Source organism: Bufo bufo, chromosome 1, assembly GCF_905171765.1.
Source record: "Bufo bufo chromosome 1, aBufBuf1.1, whole genome shotgun sequence".
Classification (NCBI taxonomy): domain Eukaryota; kingdom Metazoa; phylum Chordata; class Amphibia; order Anura; family Bufonidae; genus Bufo; species Bufo bufo.
In genome coordinates this window covers 423,077,898-423,102,878 of record NC_053389.1, presented here as the reverse complement: position 1 = coordinate 423,102,878, position 24,981 = coordinate 423,077,898, and the positions used below count along the sequence as shown (strand labels likewise).

Below are 24,981 nucleotides of genomic sequence, written 5' to 3'. Positions count from 1 at the left end.
ACCATTGAAATGAATGGTTCCGTATACGGACCGTATACGGAACACAAAAAAAAGCCTGTACACTCGCAAAAAAAACGATTGTGTGAACTAGGCCTTAGGGTTCCACGATGGCAAAAGAAAATGTCGCTATTTTAACATGACGCATTGGCGACCCTCTTGATATGTCAGACATCTGGATGCCTGAAGATCAGAGAGTTTAGGTTGTTCAGCCAGTCTGTGACTGAATAAGTAAAGAAAGTAGAAGAATTGGTACCAGATGCTTTGTAGTATAGACTGAACCAAATAGTAAGGCACGTGTAACAATACACTTATAAGAAAATGAGCTGAAGTCCTTATGTAAGGCCTCGGGCACACAACTGTCTGTACCTGTTCACAGACCACAAACCATGGATACACAAAATATTGATGCAGTCTGTGTGCCATCAGCATTTTATTCGCAGATCCATTGTTTTCAATGTTTGCGGACATATGCTATCTTTTTACTGAACGGGCATATGGATGTGGAAAGAGCATGGATGATCCATGTGCTTTCCCCATCCATATGTTCTTTCCGCAAAAAGATAGAATATGACCTATACTTGTCCTCAAAATGCGGACCATGGACCCATTAAAGGCAATGTGTCTGCAAAAAATACAGATGCAACACAGACCGTATCCATATTTTGCAGATCTGCGATTTGCATCTATAAGGGCTAATATGCATAGTGAGTATATGAACCAGCTATAGCCCCTGCATAAAACTGTTACCGCCAGTTTTACCCTGTAGTGCATGTGCCTAAGGTTAGGGGGCCCCAAGCTGTGCTATTTTCTGATGTGTCTCAGGGCTTTGCTTCAACCAACTCACCTATATAACATTATATACCATGTTGACATACTTGCAATCCTTTTATGTATTTTACTCATTTATATAGCGCTGACATATTCCACAGCGCTTTACAGACATTATCATTGCTTGCTGTCCCCAATGGGGCTCACAATCTAAGGTCCCTATCAGTATGTCTATTGACTGTGGGAGGAAACCGAAGTACCCGAAGAAACCCACACAAACACGGGGAGAACATACAAACTCCATGCAGATGTTGTCCTTGGTCGGATTTGAACTCAGGCCCCTAGAGCTGCAAGGCCCCCAATGCTAACCAATCACCCGGCTCTAGAACATTTTTTATTAATGTTCGCCATACTTTTGTAAGATCTCTCATTTGTATACAAGTAACAGCTTAATAAACTGCCTTTTTATGACACTTTACTATGCAGAAAGGTGGAGGATATTTTGACTTAAAAGGAAAGCTTGACAACTTTATCCAAGTTATGTAGAAAAATAGAGCAAGTATTTCATATATATGGCATTTAGATGAACACCACATTTTCTAAAGTATTTTCTCCAGTTAAGGGGAGTTCTGACCAATATGCTGACAACACTAGGTAGGGGCTGGGGAGGGTAGTACAAACATACCTTTTGTAGCTTTTCTCATCAGGAGTAGTAAGAATATGAAGTTTTATTCGGCCAGATTTGGCTCTTGCAAGTTCCTAAAGCTTCCCTGTGAAATGCTGTCTGCATTGAGCCGCCCCTCTATGCTCTGTGTGACAGCTGTATCATCCAACCAGGAGATCAGTGCATTTTCCACTCCGAGCAGAGGTGAGGGGTGTGACGCAGATCAATGCAGAGAGCCCTCCACAGTGAAGTTCCTCCCTGGGTACTTGCAGGAGCAGAATATAACATCATATTCTCTCTACTCCTAATGAACCCCCCCACACACAAAAGTTATATTTATACTGCTCTCCCCAGCCCCTACCTTTTAGTTGTCTGCAATTTACCATGGTCAAAACTTCTGACAGACTCCCTATAACTGCCATAAATATATTGATTCATCTCCCACATCTGCCTCTCTTCACATGATAAAATAGACTACCTGTGGCCACCACTAGGAGGAGCCCAGTGCATGTGAATTCATATGCATTGAACTCAATAATGCCATAAAATGTCTATGCACTGAGCTCCCCCCATAGGTGACTGCATGAGAGTGCTGTTCCTATGTGTCGAGTGAGCACCATGCCCACTTTTACCATAGACCCCTTAGCTGTAGCATGGTCTGTAAATGTAAATTTGTATAGAACCTACAAACTTATTAGTATATATAATCATCTAGGTATGTTTATGAAATGGAAAATGATTTCATGTTACTGTAACAAAGATTCCAGAAGTAATAGTCTCTTTACATGATGAAGTGAAACAACAGACCGTACAGGAGTGTCCGTCCCTCCCAGCCGCCTCTCTGCACACACCAGAGCTGGGCTTCACTACAGACCTTTCATGCTGTGTCACATAAAGGTCAAAGCATCTGGGTATCTCGCCAAATAACATTGGCCAGAGTCCACAGAGGCACTGCTAAGCAGGGTTCATGTAAGGAGGCCTGGAGCTGTACTCCTAACCAAGGCAGCCATTGTTGACCTATAGTTTACCATTCATAAGAGAGGCTGTGTGCTAAGGGGAAAGTGGCCATAATGTTCTTACTTCATCTAACGATAGATAGATAGATAGATATTTTGATAGATAGATATGAAATAGATATCTAGTTATCTATCTATAGTAATATCTAATATATAAATATATTATATATATATATATATAGATAAATAAATAGATAATATATAAATGTCACGGCTGTATGTGAGCAACAATAGTATACACAGTAAAAGAGCTAGTGACCGGACCCAAACTAGGGAGGATAAAGGGTGACCCCTGTCAGACCCTCAAAGCTCTCCCTATGCTGCTAAGCACATGCCCGGATCCAAATGGCGGAACGAGGCATGCCCACGTACCTAAGACTGATGACCACTGTAACCCCTACAATAGTGGAAGGGGCACGGCCACCGGTACCCTACTCAATATATTGAGGGAATCGTGGCCACCTCAGATCCAGTCAGAAAATAATCAGGTACACAACAATGTCTGTACACTTAGCTGAAGGTGTTGCAGCCGCAGAGAAGACGGATCCAAGGACAGCTGGCAATATCCGGAGTGCTTGCTGCAGCAGAACACAGATCCAGTGAACTGATAGCTACAAGTGACGATACTAAAGCAAGAGCTACAACTGAAATGAGAACTATAATCCACGCCCTACAATAGGAGGAGGGGTGATATAAAGAGAGGGAAATCAAACGCATGAGGAACAGCTGGGAGGAAGGAAACCAAAAGTAAACAGAGCAGTGAGAACTCCTCCCAGCTCTAGTAGTGACATCATCACAGGGGTGGAGAAACAGAGCTGTGAGAACGTCCCAAAGCTCTGGTAGTGACAATAATAGATAGATAGATAGATAGATACAGCGGCGTAACTACCATAGCGGCAGACCATGCGACTGTTATGGGGCCCAGGGCAAGAGGGGGTCCAGTCGTAGTTGTGATAATCTCCTCTTCTACTGGAGGTGAAAACTTGGTCAGGACTCTACCCTCTAAAGGAACAACTTTTAGCAAACGAGACAGTGGAAAAAATGGCCCAAGGGTCATTGCAAGGGGTTAAGGTGGAAATCATTTGTCCTGTGTGGGGGCCTGGTGTGATCCATGCTATGGGGCCCTTACTTTTCTATGTATGCCACTGCATAGATAGATGTCACCACTCGCTATAGATAGTTATGGTTAGTAAATTGTTCTTATGTTTCTTACTTCCAACCCCTATAATGCCCCCCAAAATGCAGCATCCCCCCATATGGCATCTGCGTTGCTCCTGATCCCTGTCGCACAGATCAAAACAGGGATGAGTGGGGGTGACTCCAGGGAGGCTTGTTCCCGTCGCGCCCTACTTTTGGCTGCTCCCCCCCCCCATCGCCGGATGTTTTGATCCACGCGATGGGGAGATGCCTTGACGACTGTGTGGACACGAGGAGCCCTTATTATTCATGCTAGAAGTTCTGAATAAAGTATAATGAAGGTCAAGATGTGTGTTACTCATTAGTGGTGTGTCCCTGCACAGTGACACTGGCAGCACTGATCAGATACTCTCCCATCTGGACCTTCATTGCAAACTGCTAGTAATTCATTTAGAACTTTACAGCGTAGAGTCATAAGTAAAGATGCTCCAGAATTATTTTTACATGGGAAATGCATATGGTTACTACAACAGACATATCAGGTCCTCATTAAGCATTTCTTGGTGTCCATTGACATCAGTGGGTTGTGTGCGTACTATGTATGCTGTACGTACCAAGTACTCCAGAGAGGCAGTCTTTGAAGCTACTCCCTGCTGTGGCTAATTGATACAGATTACACTTGAGGGAAACCCCTTTATTAATTTTAACTGTTTTAATAGGGTATTAGAGGAAAGGTTTTCCAAACCAGACAGCCCGTTTAATTGTCCATAGCCTGCAAGTATTGTTCTCTAATTAGGAAGTATTAACAGAGAAGAAACAGACATTTAAAGAGCACTGTCAACCCGGAAACTGCTGAGACAGCAGGTGAATTCTCCTAAAACGAAGCAACGCAAGGATACAAACACGTTCATTGTAATATCGCCGTCATAGATAGTATTTAATCTCGAGTGTCCAATTTATTCACAATATGTTTTGTCCAAATGGATCAATGTTCAAGCATGTATAAAAAAAAATGACCGTCACTGATATTTACAATTACTTAGAAATAGGCTACATGCACACGAACGTTGTTTGTTTCTGTGTCCGTTCCGTTTTGTATGCGGATAGGATGCGGACCCATTCATTTCAATGGGTCCGCAAAAAACGCGGACAGCATCAGTATGTCCGTTCCGTTGCCCCGCAAACAAAAATAGTGCATGTCCTATTTTTTTCTAGCTTGCGGACAAGGATAGGCATTATTACAATGGATCCGCAAAAAAAACGGATGCCATACGGAATGTCATCTGTTTTTTTTTGCGGATCCGCAATTTGCAGACCACAAAACACATACGGTTGTGTGCATGTAGCCTTACACTGAGAAGATCACTTCTTTTCAGTAGAGTTTTCATTTTTATAAACTTTTTTTTGATTTTTTCCCCCCTTACTTTAGGAACTGTCCGCCCGGCTAGTGTCTATTCAAGCACAGAATGATGTCTTTGTTGTCACCTTCAAGACTATAGAGGAAATCTGGAAATTTACTACTTATCTCTCACTTGGTAATGTAACATTTGCAATAAACATAGAATAAAATGACTAGGCAATGTTTTGACAAACTACAGTATATTTTAAAGGCTATGTACACTGTGAGGGATTAGCTCTATCTCCGGGGTCTCAGTCACAATATTCTCGCTGACAACAGTGTTGAATGTCCAAACAGTGCATTTATTTTGATACCAGCAAAAACGATACAAAATGAATACCATCCCGTCTAGGCTCTACCTTAAAATATAACATGATCCCTGACTCGCCTATACAGAGCGCTGTTCCCACATGGAACATAAATGCGGCTTTCTCCAGGTATACAGTCCAGCAGCTTTTGGGCTGTGACCCTTCAACACGTTCTGGTCACTCAGCCTTGCCCTGATGAAGCCACACTGACAGAGCTTCACCAGGCCTCTGTCTGTACATTCCCCACTAACTGACACCCTAGGAGGATCTTTATCCCAGTCTGATTATCGCAGATCTCACCTGGAATCCTCTCTGGTCCAAGGGAACACCCGTGCTGGAAGGGTGTGGATTGGCAGATCCCACTTCCAATCCTTTCTGCCAATCCAACTAAAATCCAGCCCAGACTACACCAACAAGAACCTTGTCTCAGCAACCTACATGCTGCTGAGACTATTACCTCCGGTATTTTAGCTATCCCACCCAGCTGAGGTATCGGAGTGGGATATACACCTCTTTCCGCACTGTCCTCCTTATCACACTTATCACAACACCTTCAGGGGCAATTTTTTTATGATTGCATTTTACTCATTTTGGGCTAAAAATCTTTTTTTCAATTGGTCTTAATTAAAAATATTCTGTTCTGTCATAAAGGGTTATAAACACTTAAGCCACATTCTTATCTGTAAGATAAGAATTGAGCTATAAAGAGTGTTTATAAGGTCAGAGATAAGAGATAAGGAGCCGTCAGCTCAGCTGCTTGATGGAGCAGAGAAAAAAAATCAGATCTTGGTACTGGAGAAACTCAGCCCTGTACAGAGAAAAGGGCTCAGAATTTTTAATAAAGATCAATAGAAAACATGATTTTTAGCTCAAAATTTGGACGATGCAATAATTAAAAAAATGCAATGGTGTACTTAGCCTTTAATGGCAAAAAGTCAGTTTGTATGGTGTTAAAAAGGTCGCACAGTAGAAAAATATTGATGTCCTATCCTCTGGATAGGTCATCAAATCAGATCAGTGAAGGGGGGGTCAAAGGGATTGAGTCCTGGCCCTCCCAACGATCACCTGTTTGAAGGGGTGATGACGCATCTGCAAGTGCTGTCACAGTGTGGTTTTCTGTGACACGGGTTGCCTTCTTGCTCACGTTTGTGCTCTGGCATACTGGCTATGATGGATTCCATGTAGGCTGGTTGCCAGGGGAGACGTGTAGTGGCGGCAACCTGTGTGTGTTCTGTCTCTTCCTTTCTTTCCCTTCCCTGGGTCCTGTTTTTTGTGGTGTTACTGTCTTTGTCTGGGTGTGGTCACTAGGTGCTTTATATTCCTATTTGCTGTGGGCTTGGGGGTCAGTCTGTCTCCAGCTTTGCTGGGTGCACGAGCTATGCACCTGACCTAGGGTTATTCCACCTGCCCTGTCTGTGTGGCCACCTAGTAAGTCATACTGTCAAGACATCTGGTTCTGTGTCTGGTTTGTGACCACCATGTGTCATCCTGCATGGGGTCCAGACATCTGCTTTTCTGTTCCAGGTCTTGTCTGTGGCCGACGTGTTGTCCTGCTTGGGGTCCAGACATCTGCCTGTTTGTGCAGCTCTGTTTGGTACCGCCATGTGTCGTTCTGTATGGGGTCCAGGCATCTGCTTGTCTGTCCACGTCTTTGCCTTTGGTGAGAAGGCTCCTGGGTCCTCCGGAGGGAGGACATCTGTTTTATCTGTTTACCAGTGCCTAGGTCTATGATATCCTGGCAGTGCTTACTGCTTCTGTTCCTGTCTTGTATGATCTGCGTTCGGTGAGAGGGTTCTTGGTTCTCCGGATTGAGGACATCTGTCTGTGAAAGCTCTGTCTATGACCGCCATGTGTTGTTCTGCATGGGGTCCAGGCATATTCAGTTTTCTGACACTTCTTAATCTTGTTAATAAAGAATTCAGTTTTGCTCACTGTCATGTCTTTTGTCTCTGCTTGCTTTGGTATGTTTGCCTAAGATGTTCTAGCTGTCGGTACGACCCTCGCTAGAATATGAAAAGTGCTGCTTCTGCTTCAAAATAACCTGTGTGCTGTGTCACTTGCAGCAGCCACGCAGTGTAATTAGAACTGCTCGTCACATTCACTTGATGGAATGGAGCAGTTGCAAATATACTGTGTGGCCTCTACAAGCAAGACAACATGCAGGAAATGATGCAGAGAGTGCCACTACCCCTTTAGACATCCTGAATAGAGGTTTCATTTACATACTGTATGGTGGTTTTATTTATATACTGAATGATGTTTATTTATACATTGACTAGAGGTTTTATTTCTACACTGCAAGAATTTTTAATGTACTGTGTGGTGGTCAGTGATGGTCAGCTCGCAATGTTCGCCAGCGAACACATGCGGACTGCCATCTTTAGTAAGGTAGACTCACCCGTCCGGCGATGCACAGGTAAGCCCTTACCTGTGCCTGTGCCAGGAGCCGGTCTGAAATCAAATGCGGTCACCAGGAGCAGGCAGTTCGCCGGACGGGTGAGTCTACCTTACTAAAGATGGCAGCCCGCATGTGTTTGCTGGCGAACACTGCGAACTGACCATCACTGGTGGTGGTATTATTTTTGCACGGTGTGGTATTGTTATTTCAGCTCTACATGGTGGTTTTATTTGTGTACTATATGGTAGCATTGTTTAGTCTATGCCTGGTGCTCTTATTTGTGCACCTTATGATACATACTTATTAACAAACGGTTATTATGATCACACCATTTTTTTTTATGATGCTAAAAAAAATCATATTTATGGTAATTTATCAGTGTCCTATTTTAATCCTCTGAGCTAGTAAATTTTTTCTTTTTTCCAAATAGAAAAGGTAGGGGGCAATCAATGTTTAGCTCAGGGGTGCGTGCAGACCTTAAAGGGACTCTGTCACCACTTTCTAACCCCCCCTTTTAAAACTATTGTTCTCTCCATGGCGCCCTTGTGATTACAAAGGTGTTGTTATAACATAAATTCGCCGTCTCGTTTTGATAAAAATACCTTTTATCTAACCTGTCAATCTTGTGGATAAGGTGCCCAGGGCGTTTCTGAAGGTCTGAAGCTGCCGCCCGCCGCCGCCGCCGTTGGTGCCTAGCTCCTCCCCTGATCCTTTCAGCGCCGCCTGAATGTAAAGAAATCCGCCTCCGGCTCTCGCTATGCGCACGCGCGGGATCTTTGAAAAGGAGGAGGGGGCCCTGAGCGAGAGCCGGAGGCGGATTTCTTTACATTCAGGCGGCGCTGAAAGGATCAGGGGAGGAGCTGGGCACCAACGGCGGCGGCGGCGGGCGGCAGCTTCAGACCTTCAGAAACGCCCTGGGCACCTTATCCACAAGATTGACAGGTTAGATAAAAGGTATTTTTATCAAAATGAGACGGCGAATTTATGTTATAACAACACCTTTGTAATCACAAGGGCGCCATGGAGAGAACAATAGTTTTAAAAGGGGGGGTTAGAAAGTGGTGACAGAGTCCCTTTAAAGGTAGTGTTGATCGAGCACGCTCGAGTCTCCTTCCCGCGCATTTTTTTGACTGCTACACAGCCAATTAAACGTGCAGGTAAGTACTGCCACCCACTGTAATGCCGTAGCCATGTTGGTTACTGGCATTAGTGATTGGCTGTCAGGAACGCGTCATTGGGTGCTTTAAAGCACCCGATGACACGTGGTTCGGCCAGTATTAGTCAGGGAGAGCTGTGCTGTAGGAACAGATAGTGTTGGTAAATTGAATATTTATTTTTTTTGCTAGGCAGGGTTGGTGTTAGAGACCCAAAAGTCCTTTTAAGGACTATTGTTGTATCTGGCAGCAATATATATTTTTAGCGCAACCATGTCTAAATAGCTTGCAATTGTTTGGCTGCTGCAGACAGTGACATTATCTGCGCTGCGTCTCCTGTGTAATGTGTGCGCATACTAAAAATATCTGACATTCAGTGTACTTTTTCCATAGACAGTGTCCGCTGAGGATAGTGACATTACCTGCGCTACATTTCCTGTATAACGTTTGCGCATCCTAAAAATATCTGTGACATCCAGTGTACTTTTTCCGTAGATGCTGTAGACAGCGACATTATCTGCGCTACATCTCCTGTATAACGTGTACGCATACTAAAAATATCTGTGACATCCAGTGTACTTTTTTCATAGACGGTGTCTGCTGCGGACAGTTACATTACCTGCGCTACATCTCCTGTATAACTTTTGCGCATCCTAAATAGTGACATTCAGTCGAATTTTTTCGCTGCTGGTGGCAGCGGCATTACCTGCACTACATCTGCTGTATAACGTTTGCACATCCCAAATAGCTGTGACATTCCCTGTAATTTTTTATTAGCCACTAGTTACAGCGACATTACCTGCGCTACATCTCCTGTATAACGTTTTCACATCCTAAATATCAGTGACATTCAGTTTAATTTATTTGCGCATACACTTACAAAACCTGCGCTAGTGTATGTGTGACATACTTGCAAGCATATATACCATTTAATATGCAGAAGGCGAGGAGTAAGGGACGGGGAAGTGGCCGTGCTGCTGATGGTGCACGCAGAGGCCGTGGCCCTGGGCTCGTTGAAACTGTGCCTGATGCCAGAACACAAGAAACACACTCATCCACGATACCTAGCTTCATGTCCCAGTTTGCAGGGCGGAGCAGGACACCACTCTCAAAGTCAGACCAGTGCGACCAGGTGGTCGGTTGGATTGCAGCAGATAATGCTTCCAGTCGGTTGAGCATCTCCCTGTCTTCCACAAAGTCCAGTCTCAGTAGCCAAGAGTCTGGTCAACAGAATCCTCGCCCTGATCCTTCTTCCTCCCACCATGGAGAGTTTTGGCAAACAAGTGATCCCACACTTGCATATTCCGAGGAGCTCTTTTTATCACCATTCCTTGATTTGGCCCTCTCGCCAAACCCGCTTGAAGAGGGACATGAGGAGATCGTGTGCACCGATGCCCAAACTCTTGAGCATCCACAGTCACAAGAAGATGACGGTGGGGAATGGCAATTATTGTTTCACGAGGTGGATGATAATGATGAGACACAGTTGCCAAAAAGTCAACGGTCCCCCGGAGCACCCCCTTGCGGAGGCCCTCAACCATAATTTTTTCCATGGTCAGATCAGCAGCAGGCACTCGCCCATAATTTTTTTCATGGTCAGATCAGCAGGAGACATTTACCCCTAATGTTTTAGATGGTCAGATCAGCAGTAGGCCATTGCCCCTAATGTTTTAGAGGGTCACCAGCAGGCCTTTGCTCCTAATGTTTTTGAGGGTAACCAGCAGGCCATTAATCATAATTTTTCAAGGGTGTGTATGACCCCCTTCTTTAATTGTAATAAAGGGTGTATTGGAGTGCCAGGTCCTTGTAATTTTTGGAGCCCTTTCACTTGCATAGGCTTTATGAGTGTAGGAGTCCCACTACCTGAACAATTGTAGCACAATGTGAATGAGGCCCTCCTTTATGTAATATACAGGTTGTATCGGAGTCTCTCTTCCTTGTAATTTTTGGCAGCACTTGTACTTTATATAGAAGTAAATATACAGGAAAGATTGTTTCCTAACAATTTTCTTTTAAAATCGATTTTATCTTCGGTTGTGTGCGTATTATTGTCAGTCTGTAAAAGTGGCGTACTACTCGGACAACATTGTTCCCAGCAGTGACCTGGGAGTCCAAGATGCATCCAGACATCCTCCCCATGCCATTCCTGAACCATTTCAGTGGTGTTTCCATCAATTGCTGACCTTTTCATGTGAACCAGACACCCTCCCCTCTTCAGAGCAGGGGGTGCGTGGTTTAATCCTTGGGTTCTCCCATTGACTTCCGAGGGGATCTACTCGAGCAACCGAGCACTTTGGTGCTTGAACAACACTACTTAAAGTGGTGGTCTCACTTCAGTAAGTGCCATTTATCATGTAGAGAAAGTTAATACAAGACACTTACTAATGTATTGTGATTGTCCATATTGCCTCCTTTGCCACTTACTGAAGTGAGACAACCCCTTTCATGCAATCCAAAATTGAAAGCTTCTGTGATGCTGATTACTGCTCCTGCATCAACAGTAAAATTACAGGAACTGATTCTATGTAGAATTTACAGATATATATATTAACAGATATTATTAAAGGGGTTGTCCCACGAAAAATATTCTACAATTTTAACCCCTTAACACAAAATGCCATGCATATACGGCGGGGGATGCTGTGTCAGAACGCATTTTGCCATACATGCACGGCGGGCTGATTGGGCGGGTGCAGGAGCTGCGCCCACCCGATCAGCTGCAGGGGTCCGGCAGTCCCTGGTAGCCGGGCCCCTGCTGTATATGCCGACCGCTATTTACAGCGATGCCAGCGGATTAACCCCTTCTGTGCCACGGTCAGCGCTGACCGCGACATAGAAGTGGTTTGCGGCGGGTGAAGGAGCGCATCGGGTCCAGGATGTGTGACAAGGCAGCCCAATGCCATGCAGAGGCTGCCCAATGCCTTGCACGGCATGGGGACCTGCCTTCTACAGGTGCATAGGAGATCCAGCCTCAGGCTGGGTCTCCTAGGCAACCTGTTAGTGTATTACTCTGTGTAATTTACTAACAGGCATTGCATTACAATACAGATGTATTGTAATGCATTGCAGAGGGGATCAGACTCCCAAAAGTTGAAGTCCCAGACTGAGACAGAAATAAAGTTTTAAAAAAAAATGTAAAAAAGAGTGTTTTCAATTTAAAAAAAATAAGTTTCAAGTTAAAAACAGAAAAAACTCCCATTACCCCTGATTTTATAATAAAAAATAGAGAAAAAAAAAGAAAATACACACATATTAGGTAGCGCGGCTCTATAAATATATCACATGATCTACCCCGTCCGATAGACACCATAAAAAAATAAATACAAACTGTGTAAAAAAAAAAAAGCCATTTTTGTCCCCTTACATCACTAAAAGTGCAACGCCAAGCGATCAAAAAGGCGTATGCCACCAAAATAGTCTATAATATAATAATCTAACCGTCACCTCATTCCGCAAAAAATGAGCCATTACATATGACAATCGCCCAAAAAATAAAAAACTATTACTCTCAGTCTATGTAGACACTATAACATGATTTTTTTTTAAAAAAAATGCTTTTATTGTGTTAAATGTAAAAAAAATTAAAAAAGTATACACATTAGATATCGCCGCATCGGTAACAACCTGCTCTATAAAAATACCACATGACCTAATCCCTTAAAGGGGTTATCCCATCATAATGATCACTGTTAAATCTGTTAGTGATTTGACAGTGATCATTTTTGTAAATATACTTTATTAACAAATTCCCACCGATTAGGAGAAAATTCATCCCCACTTACCTTATTGTTGTGACTCGGTCTCCCCTGGTTACGACCACCGCTCTTTCGCAAAATCCCGATGGTCGCGCTTGCCCAGAAGACTTCTTCTTTTCTCCCGGCCGGGCCACTCGCTGTCCTGAACGCGCACGCTGCCGCGCATGCGCGACGGTGACTTCTTCCCGGCCAGAATAGTACAGAGCTGCGAACGCGCACGCCGGCTCTGTACTATACTGGCCAGAAATAAGTCACATTGCGCATGCGCGGCAGCGTGCGCGTTCAGTCCAGCGCGCGGCCCGGCCGGGAGAAGACTTCAATCAAGATGAAGCCCGCCCCCAGCCAGAATCCAAGAAGTGAACGCGCGGTGGCAGCAGGTAAGTATGAAACTGCTAAGTGGGATAACCCCTTTAAGGGAACACCGTAAAAAAAAAAAACGGTGTAAAAAAAGATATTTTTTTCTTACCTTACATCACAAAATGTGTAATCGCAAGCGATCAAAACGTCATAAGCACCCCTAAATTGTACCAATCAAGCCGTCATCTCATCCTGCAAAAATGAGATCCTACCTAAGACAATCGCCCAAAAATTTAAAAAAACTATGGCTCTTAGACTATTGAGACACTAAAACATTTTTTTTTTTTGGTTAAAAAAATCTTAGTATATAAAACTTAAATAAATAAAAAAAAAGTATACATATTAGGTATCCCCGCGTCCGTAACAACCTTCTCTATAAAAATATCATATGCTTTAACCCCTCAGATGAACACCTTAAAAAAAAAATGGTGTCAAAAAGCCATTTTGTCATCTTACATCACAAAAAGTGTAATAGCAAGCGATCAAAAAGTCATATGCACCCCAAAATTGTACCAATCAAACCGTCATTTCATCCCGCAAAAATTAAAAAAGGTATGGCTCTCAGACTATGGAGACACTAAAACATGATTTTTTTTTTTGTTTCAAAAATGATATTAGCGTATAAAACTTAAATAAATAAGAAAAGTAAAAATATTCGGTATCGCCGGCGTCCGTAACAACATGCTCTATAAAAATATCACATGACTTAACCCCTCAGGTGAACACCATAAAAAAATCTAATAAAAATTGTGTAAAAAAACATTTTGTCACCATTTTGTCACCTTAATAGCAAGAGATCAAAAAATCATACGCACCTCATAATAGTGCCAATCAAACCGTCACCTCATCCCATAAAAATGATACCCTACCTAAGACAATTGCTCAAATAATAAAAAAACTATGGCTCTCAGACTATGGAGACACTAAAACATGATTTTTTTGTTTGTTTCAAAAAACATATTATTGTGTAAAACTGAAATAAATAAAAAAGTATACATATTAGGTATTGCCACATCCAAATAATCCTTCTCTATAAAAATATCACATTATCTAACCCCATAGGTGAACACCGTAAAAAAAAAAAAAAAGCGGTGTCAAATCAGCAATTTTTTTTGTCACCTTACATTACAAAAAGTGTAATACCAAGCGATCAAAAAGTCATAAGCATCCCAAAATCATACCAATCAAACCGTCATCTCATCCCGCAAAAAATTAGCCCCTACATAAGACAATTGCCCAAAAATTTAAAAAAACTATGGCTCTCAGAATATGGAGACACTAAAACATGATTTTTTTTTTTAAATGCTGTTATTGTGTAAAACTTTAATAAATAAATAAATATACATATTTGGAATTTCCATAACAACTTACTCCATAAAAATATCACATTACCTAACCCCTCAGATGAACACCGTAAATTTTTTAAATAAAACAGCATAAAATAAGCCATTTTTTGGTCACCTTACATCACAAAAAGTGTAATACCAAGCGATCAAAAAGTCATATGCAACGATAAAAATTAGCCCCTACATAAGACAGTCGCCCAAAAAATCTTTTATAAAAAAAAATGCTTTATTATGTAAAACTGAAACAACCAAAAAAGTTGTCATATTTGGTATTGTCGGGTCCATAACAACCTGTTCTATAAAAAATAGCTCATGATCTAGCCTGTTAGATGATTTTTGGTTGCTCTATATTACACTTTTTGTGAGGCAAAAAAAAAGCTGTTGCTCTATATTACACTTTTTGTGAGACAAAAAAAAAAGCTGTTTTGGCACTGTTTTTATTCTTTGTTATTTACAATAATAACAAAGAATAAAAACAGTGCCAAAACAGCTTTTTTTTGGTTACCTTGCCTCACAAAAAGTGTAATATAGAGCAACCAAAAATCATCTGTACCCTAAAAATAGTACCAACAAATCTGCCACCTTATCCTGTAGTTTCCAAAATGGGGTCACTTTTTTATAGTTTCTACTCTAGGGGTGCATCAGGGGGGCTTCAAATGGGACATGGTGTCAAAAAACCAGTCCAGCAAAATCTGCCTTCCAAAAACCATATGGCATTCCTTTCCCTCTGCGCCATACCGTGTGCCCGTACAGCAGTTTATGACCACATATGGGGTGTTTCTGTAAACTACAGAATAAGGACCATAAATATTGAGTTTTGTTTGGCTGTTAACCCTTGCTTTGTAATTAGAAAAAAATTGAATAAAATGGAAAATCTGCCAAAAAAGTGAAATTCTTGTGAAACGCCTAAAGCAGGGGGTGGCCAACCTTACATACACAAAGAGCCCCCCAAAAAAAGTATGACTACCAGGAGCCACAAGCTATACATTTACACACAAGTTAACAAAGAAAAATAAGATTAAAAAAAATATTTTTCAACCGATCTGAGATCTGCAAAAAATATATATTTTTCTTATTTTTCATTAGCAGAGAAAAAAAGAAAAAATATATTTTTCATCAGACCACAGATCAGACTCTTAAATCAGATCCCCAATCCTAATCTGACCTACAATAAGATCCCCTAACCTCATCAGACCTCCAACTCAGACCCCCAAAATAAGACCCCCCAATGCTCGGATCAGACAACACAAATCAGACTCCCAGTGTCAGACCCTCAGTGCTCAGATCCCCCCCCCATGCTCAGATCTCCCCCTTCTCAGATCTGACCCCCCATGCTCAGACCTGACCAACCCATGCTCAAACAAGACCCCCATGATCAGATCTGCCCCCATACTCAAATCTGAACCCTCATACTCAGATCTTCCCACTCATGCTCAGATCAGGCCCCCATTGCTCAGATCAGGACCCCCCCATGCTCAGACAAGAACCTCCCATGCTCAGTTCTATCATTTAAAAAAATCTCTTCCCTCTCCTGCTCGGGCATCTGCTACTCTGCAGGTCTGACACGCTCTCCACTGTGACCTGATGAGCACAACGTCAGGTCATAGTGCGTGTCTCCACATACTACGTTTTCACACTGTGTGCATCAGGATGTAGTGGAGAGTGAGCTGGAGCTGCAAAGTAGTAACAGTGCCCGATCAGGAAAAGAGATCTGAGCATGGGGCGGAAATATAGCCGGCCTGACTGCTCCCTGGCTTCACAGCTAGAGCCTCACTTGAAGAAGCAAAGAGCCGCATGTGGCTCAAGAGCCACAGGTTGGCCACCCCTGGCCTAAAGTGTCAACAAAGTTTGCAAAATCAGTTTTGTATACCTTGAGGGGTGTAGTTTGTAAAATGGGGTAACTTTTTTGGAGTTTCTACTCTAGGGGTGCATCAGGGGGTAATGAATTGTGACATGACAGCTTAAAATTATCCCAGTGAAATCTGCTTTCCTAAAAAAACATATGGCATTCCTTTCCTTCTGCGCCCTGCCATGTGCCCGTACAGCAGTTTACAACCACATATGGGGTGTTTCTGTAAACTACAGAATCAGGGCCATAAATATTGAGTTTTGTTTGGCTGTTAACCCTTGCTTTGTAACTGGGAAAAAATGGATTCAAATGGAAAATCTGCCAAAAAAGTGAAATTTTATGTCTATTTTCCATTAATTCTTGTGGAACACCTAAAGGGTTAACAAAGTTTGTAAAAATCAGTTTTGAATACCTTGACGGGTGTAGTTTGTAAAATGGGGTCATTTTGGGGTGGTTTCTATTATGTAAGCCTCACAAAGTGACTTCAGACCTGAACTGGTCCTGAAAAAGTGGGTTTTAGAAATTTTCGTAAAAATTTCAAGATTTGCTTCTAAACTTCTAAGCCTTCTAACGTCCCCAAAAAATAAATAAAATGATCCAAACATGAAGTAGATATATGGGGAATGTGAAGTAATAACTATGTTTGGAGGTATTACTATCTATTATAAAAGTAGACAAATTGAAATTTGTAAATTTGCTAATTTTTCCAAATTTTTGGTACATTTTTTTTTTTTTTTTTTATAAATAAAAATTATTTTTTTGAATCAATTTTACCACTGTCATGAAGTACAATACGTGACGAGAAAACAATCTCAGAATGGCCTGGATAAGTAAAAGCGTTTTAAAGTTATCACCACATAAAGTGACACATGTCAGATTTGCAAAAAATGGCCTGGTCCTTAAGGTGAAAAATGGCAGGGTCCTGAAGGGGTTAACTGCCTCTTGAGCTGTGATAGGGAGAACATGGACACATTCCCTTAGCTGCAGCAGAAAAGACACTCCCCTTGAGCTGTCAGCTTGATATAAATCTAGCAGAGCAATGAATGTGGAGATCTCTGGATCCATACCAAGTACAGGACTGGTTCTAGCTTTGTTAGAAAGAGGTTGTCATTTACTATATCATGCTCAGATTTTTTACATTAGTCATGGGATAACCCATTTTTCCATTTTTTATTATGCATGTTTAGTGTTGTATGTATGCCGGAGACTTGATGGCATAATGCTGTAAAATAAAAGCAGATAGTTTGAAAGAAGATGCCTGTAAATTCTCTCTTGTGCCACTAGATGTCAGTATAATTCCAGTCATCACACAACAGAGCACGTACCATACATCCTGCTGCTCTACATAATAATGTATTATTATTTTGTTTCTTTTTGGCCACATACCCAGCAACATATAATGATTGTTTGATCATAGTCATAGCATAGTCCTAAGGGAATTCCTCTGTTATATCATTGTACATGAATGTCTGACATCTGTGAATATAATGTGGAATGTGTTATGCTACACTAGGCATAGTGGCTTGCACTCTGGAACATCTGCTGTTTGATGAGAGGTACTGGTTGAACACTGCCTTGGTTGAAGACACTGAGATACAAGTATCTGTAAATCAAGATGAATTGGCAACATTATATCTTGGTTTGCTTCTTCAAGAAGGTAAGAGAAGACGTTTCATGTTGGTTTACAGTACGTGTTACAGCGTTCTTAGGATACTTTCACATCTGCGTTTTTACTTGATCCGTCATGGATCAGCAAAAACGCTTTTGTTATAATAATACAATGAGCTACATCTGTTATGAATGGATCCGGTTGTATTATCTGTAAAATAGCTAAAACGGATCCGTCACTAAAACTATTGTAAGTCAATGGCGAACGGATTCTTTTGTGTCTGAGAAAATGGATCTGGCACCATTGACATACATTGTGAGTCATGACGGATCCATCTTTCTCCGCACCACATCGCGGACAGAAAAACGCTGCTTGCAGCTTATTCTGTCTGCAATGGGGGTGCAACCAAACGGAACGGAATGCATTCTGGTGCACTTCATTTCGTTCAATTCAGTTATGTCCCCATTGACAATAATTGGGGACAAAATGGAAGCGTTTTCCCCCCGCTATTGAGATCCTGTGACGGATCTCAATAGCGGAAAGGGAAAGCGCAGATCTGAAAGTAGCCTTACGCTGCTCATGAGCGGTTATTAACTCACAAATTAGTTTAGCCATTGTTTCAGGCCCATAGGACTCTTATGAAGTGACATTTAGATCTAATTTCAAACTGACTGCCCATGGGTAGCATGCACCACCCTGTATAGTTTGTATGCCATACCCCTCATATGAAAGGTCAGGTCATGCCTATTGCTTTGTCATACTGTAGCTTACAATGATTGTCGAAGTAACTAATGTTTATTATTTTTCATTTTAGGGTGCTTTTATGCAAGAGCCGTGGTACATGATGCCAGTGCACAAGTGGAGACAGAGAAAGAATTCTTAGCAGTGTCTGTCAATGATGTGGTATATGTTAAAGATGTTGGTGATGAGTCGTCATGGGAAGGACAGTCATTAAGCACAGGAGAACGTGGCTTACTGCCAATTATAGCAGTGGAGCCGCTCCCGCATCCTTTCTACCAGTAAGTGCTTTTCAAGGTTTCATGAGGAACTGGGAAAATCTGCCATATGTGACGGAAATGTGTGCAGATAATGGCGGATATTAGATAAAATGCCCAATTATTTATTTACACTTGTTGCACTTGTAGAGTATATAGGAAAAGAGGCATGGCCTAGGGGTCCTGAGTGTAACAACTTGTCAAACAAGGCACAATTGGAGCAATACCCTGTTCAGCTGTGGTAATTGGCCTATAGACACCTAGATACAGTAGAAATACATACATGCATATATAGCTTAAGGCTGTGGATACCTTTGGTAAACTTTTTTTATTGCATTATATCAATTATGTAACAAAAAAGTGGGATTTTATTAAACATTTTGATCTGCTTGGCTTCTGCAGCTTGCATCTATTCCAATACATAGGAAGCCGCAGAATGCCATGGACTTTCTGGCAGCTCATCTTCTCTCCCTAGTTCTCCTCTTTAGGCCTCTTTCACACTACAGTATGTCCATTTCAGTGTTTTGCGTTCCGTTTTTAACGGATCCGTTGTTCCGTTTTTTTGGTTCCGTTGTGTTTCCGTTTCCGTCCCGTCGTTCCGTTCCGTTTTTCCGTATGGCATATACAGTATACAGTAATTACATTGAAAAAATTGGGCTGGCCATAACATTTTCAATAGATGTTTCAGAAAAAACGGAATGGAAACGGAACGGAAATGGAAGACATACGGATGCATTTCCGTATGTGTTCCGTTTTTTTTGCGGACCCATTGACTTGAATGGAGCCACGGACCGTGATTTGCGGGCAATAATAGGACATGTTCTATCTTTCAACGGAACGGAAAAACGGAAATACGGAAACGGAATGCATACGGAACACATTCCGTTTTTTTTGCGGAACCATTGAAATGAATGGTTCCGTATACGGACCGTATACGGACCGCAAAAAACGGACCGCAAAACGGAAAAAAAAACGGTAGTGTGAAAGAGGCCTTAGTGAGCATTTTCTAAATTCTAATCAAATCTGAGAAAGAGGGGATAGAGATGAGCTGTTAGCTGTAGCACTGAATGGCATTCTGCAGCATGCTCTGTATTGGAACACAGTCAAGCTGCAGAAGCAAAATGAAAAAAATGCAATAAAAACAAACTGGAATTTCCCCCCCTACATAATTGATGCAGTACAGTAGAAGAAATGTGATATAACATGTCCATGGTACTTTTGGGTAAGTTCACACTTAAAGGGACTCTGTCACCACTTTCTAACCCCCCCTTTTAAAAGTATTGTTATCTCCATGGCGCCCCTGTGATTACAAAGGTGTTGTTAGAAGATAAATTCGCCGTCTCCTTTTGATAAAAAGAGCTTTTATCTAACCTGTCAATCTTCTTGATAAGGTGCCCAGGGCGTTTCTGTTGGTCTCAAGCTGCCGCCCGCCGCTGCCGCCGTTGGTGCCCAGCTCCTCCCCTGATCCTTTCAGCGCCGCCTGAATGTAATGAAATACGCCTCCGGCTCTCGCTCAGTGCCCCCTCCTCCTTTTCAAAGATCCCGCGCGTGCGCACAAATATGGAGTGGAGAAAAGGGGGATATAATATAGTCCTCTGTGGGTCTTTGAAATCAGCTGTGGGCAGACGTGCGGCTCCATACAGCGCTTGGCAGGCTCTGAGTGGCTGGCTGCAGTGCTCGTCTGATGAGGCTGATTCTAAATGTCCGCACGGGCGCATCAGGCACAGGCCTGTGCGCACGCGCGGGATCTTTGAAAAGGAGGAGGGGGCACTGAGCGAGAGCCGGAGGCGTATTTCATTACATTCAGGCGGCGCTGAAAGGATCAGGGGAGGAGCTGGGCACCAACGGCGGCGGCGGCGGGCGGCAGCTTGAGACCAACAGAAACGCCCTGGGCACCTTATCAAGAAGATTGACAGGTTAGATAAAAGCTCTTTTTATCAAAAGGAGACGGCGAATTTATCTTCTAACAACACCTTTGTAATCACAGGGGCGCCATGGAGATAACAATACTTTTAAAAGGGGGGGGGTTAGAAAGTGGTGACAGAGTCCCTTTAACAGTTCACAGAACTGTAGGCTGAAAAAATTCAGAAGTGGAAACTGATCTGCAGTATAAGTTTTAAACCCACAGCATGTCATTTTATGCTGTGAAGTTCCACTGCGGATTTCACCCTTTGTAACTCGGCAGGTCATGCCATAAAGATGGCCAAGGTTCGATGAAATTTTCCAGCATGGCCAATTACGTTTACGGCAGACAAGACCTTGCTGTTGCCGATCATGAATAATCATTTCTGCTAGTTTTTCAAACAGCTGGCCAACTTTTCTCTCATGTTGTATAGCCAGCATAACACATTTGCAATAGTAAACCTACTCCGTTGTGTTTTTTTTTTCACTTTTACAATTTTTTTAACATTTTTTTTCATCATTTTTGCAGCTTTTTTTGTGTCCAGATGTTATGAAATTCACTACAGACAAATGCAGAGATTAATCTGTTGCAAAGGTAAACTGGCCTACTTGCCCCTAGCAACCAATTCCACCCTTCATTTTTTTGTGCTCCTTTGGAATATGAAAGGATCGCTCTTATTGATATGAGCAACTAAGCCAGTTATCCTTTACACCAGTTTGATATATCTCCTCCAAAGTGATTTTTTTTTTTTTTGCATGCCATTTTTGGAGTTGTGTTTGACATTTTTGACAAAACACAGCATGCTCTAGGTATGGATTTTTCAGACACTTTTCTTTTAGGGTTCTCTTTGCCAGTTGAAAAATGCCTGCATAAAATATCACAGTAAAAAAATGTTTAAAAAGCCACACGTTTGTGAATTTTTTTTAAATAAAATTAAGGTTGAAAAACATGGCTTTTTAACACAAAAAAAGGGAAAAATGCTATAGCAATACTTTCTGTAATAAAAATCTAGTAGGAATTTCAACTGTTGGCGAAACAGCAGGAGAGCAATTGTTCTCATACTCACTCATCTCTAGCTTTCAGCTTATGGCCAGTTTCATATGAGTCCAGTATGTGTGATGGCTTAATTTCATGGACCGACTGTGGCTTGACCAACACAAACTCACTGTTTCATAGTGAACAATGATGCTGTGAGATGTAGCCCCACCACTGGTCTACTGTCCCCTACTCACAGATTCATTGGAGCACATGACAGTAGATCCATGGTTGAGCTAGAACTCACAGCATCATAAATCCCTGAATGATCAGTGAGTTTAATCAGCCAAGTCGCCACATATTTCCTAGATTGCACACTGGGCTAAACAAGAATCTTCTTATTCATTCCACAAAGTACATTACTGATTGTGGCCAAAAGTATAATATAAGAAATGTCCATAATGCATATTATTATTGTCATATACTGTATAGCCTTCTGTTAGATATTTTTTTTAATGTTTTTCGAAATTCTCCACTTTTCTGATTACTAAGGATGTACAGTAAGATGAGCTGATAAGATTTGATGTATTTCCTTCAGATGGTTTCTGAAAACATACCCGATGTCCTGTAACGTGACAGAGCAGAACTGCCGGAACATTACCTCTCAGCCAATAGGTAAAGTTCCTTACCACACCACACACAGACATGCTATGGTTACAGTCCTGTATGTATCAATTACTTTCAGCACAATCTCCCTTTGTACTGCTCAGTATCATCATGTTCCTACAGTGAAGCCAAGACTGTTTGTATAATGGATTATGATGAAAATCTATTCATAAACATTTGCATTGAAAGTACGGCAAGCAAATCACTTTATAATGACCTATCACTTTTAGCAAACGCAAGAATAATATTATCCATTGCAACAGCGGTGATGCTTTCGCAGTATATGATTTTACAGGAGACAGAAATGTTCATGTAGCCTGCATACTGGCACTGTAATAAGATGCACTATTTAAGGCACTTTCCTCTCGGCCTCGCAAGTTGTGCCATTTTATAGGTACACATAGATAGCTTATCCTCAGGAGAGGTCACCAAGGTGTGATCAATTAGAGTTCCAGCCTCTGGGTCCCCACCTATCAACAGTACTAGGCACAGCTAGATGTACAGATGTGCTAATGTGTCTAGAAGGGCATCAATGTACATTCCAGAAATCCCTTCTTGAATAGAACCATTTTGTAATTTGTCTCCCACTCATTTCTTAAAGGTTATGTACACTTTGGGGGCATTTTTTTAAATTAGTGCATTGTACTCATTTTGAGCTAAAAACATTTTTTTAAATTGATCTTCTTTATTAAAAGTATGGCTCTTTTTTTTCTGTACAGAGCTGACATGTTCGAGTAGCCCCCTTTGGATTTTCTGTCTTTTCTATCAGACCAGGAGCTGACGGACTCCTTATCTTTGCTCTCTGACATTATAAACACTTATTATAGCTCAGTTCTTATCTTACTGATAAGAATGCGGCTTAAATAAGAGTTTATGACCTCTCAATAATTTAGAGATGAGGTTTAATAGAAGTGAATTTACCAGTCACACAGTTAGAAAAGCAGTTAACCCTTTGTGACAGAACAGCTCAATATTTTTAATAAAGGTCAATTGAAAAAATTATATTTAGCTAAAAACAAGTAACATGCAATCATAAACAAAAATTGCCTCCGAAGGTATACATAGCCTTTAATTTAGCCATTGTTTCAGTGAAGCTGATACAAGTGCACTTAAAGTGGACACGTCACCTCTCCTGACATATCTGTTTGAGTGAAGGCTTTATTCCTCATGAAATAACAATTCTGCAGCATCTTTCCTTAGAACTCTATATTATGCCATTCTTCTGTTTTTACTCCTAGAAATTAAAGAGTAGATTCGTACAAAAATTTGCTGTGGGGCCCAGTCAGTTTTAGCTAGTGAAGGCCTCTTATACAGTATAATGACCCCAGTGCCCCCCAATTAGTATAATGATCCCCAATGACCCTCCATTCAGTATAATGACCCCCAGTGACCCCATACAATATAATGACCCCCAGTGCCCCCTCCATACAGTATAACCCCCAGTGTGGGGCCCAATGGGGGTCATTATTCTGAATGGGTGGTGACTGAGGGTCATTATTTTAAATGCAGGGCCACTGTGGGGTCATTATACTGTGTGAGGGGCCACTGGGGGGTCATTATACTGTGTGGGGGGCCACTGGAGGTCTTTATACGGTGTGGGAGCCAGAGGGGTACATGTAAATGTAAAAAAATTCCACAAGGGGGCCCACTGCTATTTATCGCCCAAGGGCCCACATGTACCTGGAGCCGGCCCTGCCCTTAATAGTCAGTCATATGCACCCACATATGTGGTGATTTTGTCATATTCTGGATATGGCGTTCTAGCTCCTGGATCTCATTTGGTTACTATTATGAGCCATAAATTATGCATTCCTATTAAATAGTTGTTCTCCACTCTTGCCCTCTTGCCTTTGTTTTGTTGGATTCCATGTCTCTACTAGGCATAGATGGAATACCGAGAAACCTTAGGAGACCCCAAAGTAGCCCCAAGGCTACTATTGAGTTTCAATTAAGAAATATCCAGAAAGCATTGCAGCAAGTTCATACGGTTCATTACACACCAACGTATGGTTTGTTGCATGCATTTTGTTAATCTTTGTGTAACTCAAGCTCAATTTCTCATTTTTTTTAGGTTTGGGTCAATGTACTGCTAGAGAGAACCACTCAGCTACAGGATGGGATGAGCTCAACTACTGCAGGGGTGATGCCATTGAAGTTGTTGGCTTTTTTGTACCTGGACTCAAGTGGTTTGTGGGCAAATGTCCTTCTACTGGAGCCACTGGCTTTGTCCAAACTAAACATGTTGATCCCAACTGCTTAAAACCTTTGTAAGTACCTCTGCAGCTTATTATCGCTGTTGTTAATCTACTATTGCTATGAGCAAGTAGAAAGTAATGTAAAGACAATGGCACATACAGCGGCTTACATAGGAACAGGGGTGGACAGGGAACCTAAAATTGCAAACAAAACCAAAAGTGGCTTCATGTTGTAGGCGAGTCCAAATTCACAGAAGGCAGGAAACTCAAGTAGGCAGGGACAACAGAAGTAGGTGAGGCCAGCAATACCACAGTGCAGCAAAAATACCGCCCCATGGAAAACATACCGTAGTACAGCATAAAATATTGCCCCATCACCATACTGAGGACAGTGATACAGTTCAATTCTGAAGGGCTCCTGCGGCTGCTGGGCGAGGTGAATAAGTACCTGATGCTCCTAGCATTATGCTGTGAGCATCAAATCATT

At 41.9% G+C, this 24,981-nt stretch overlaps 1 protein-coding gene across 5 annotated transcripts in view; it reads left to right on the top strand.

Moving 5' to 3' along the window:
- SH3TC2 (SH3 domain and tetratricopeptide repeats 2) overlaps positions 1 to 24,981 on the top strand; it is a 114,489-nt gene that overhangs the window by 38,790 nt on the left and 50,718 nt on the right. For all 5 annotated transcript variants that reach the window (XM_040406420.1, XM_040406413.1, XM_040406406.1 and 2 more), the window contains 5 exons: positions 5,015 to 5,120; positions 17,665 to 17,808; positions 18,575 to 18,779; positions 22,232 to 22,308; positions 24,371 to 24,566. In XM_040406420.1, the coding sequence (XP_040262354.1) occupies positions 5,015 to 5,120; positions 17,665 to 17,808; positions 18,575 to 18,779; positions 22,232 to 22,308; positions 24,371 to 24,566 (728 nt within the window). The remainder of the gene's footprint in view (positions 1 to 5,014; positions 5,121 to 17,664; positions 17,809 to 18,574; positions 18,780 to 22,231; positions 22,309 to 24,370; positions 24,567 to 24,981) is intronic.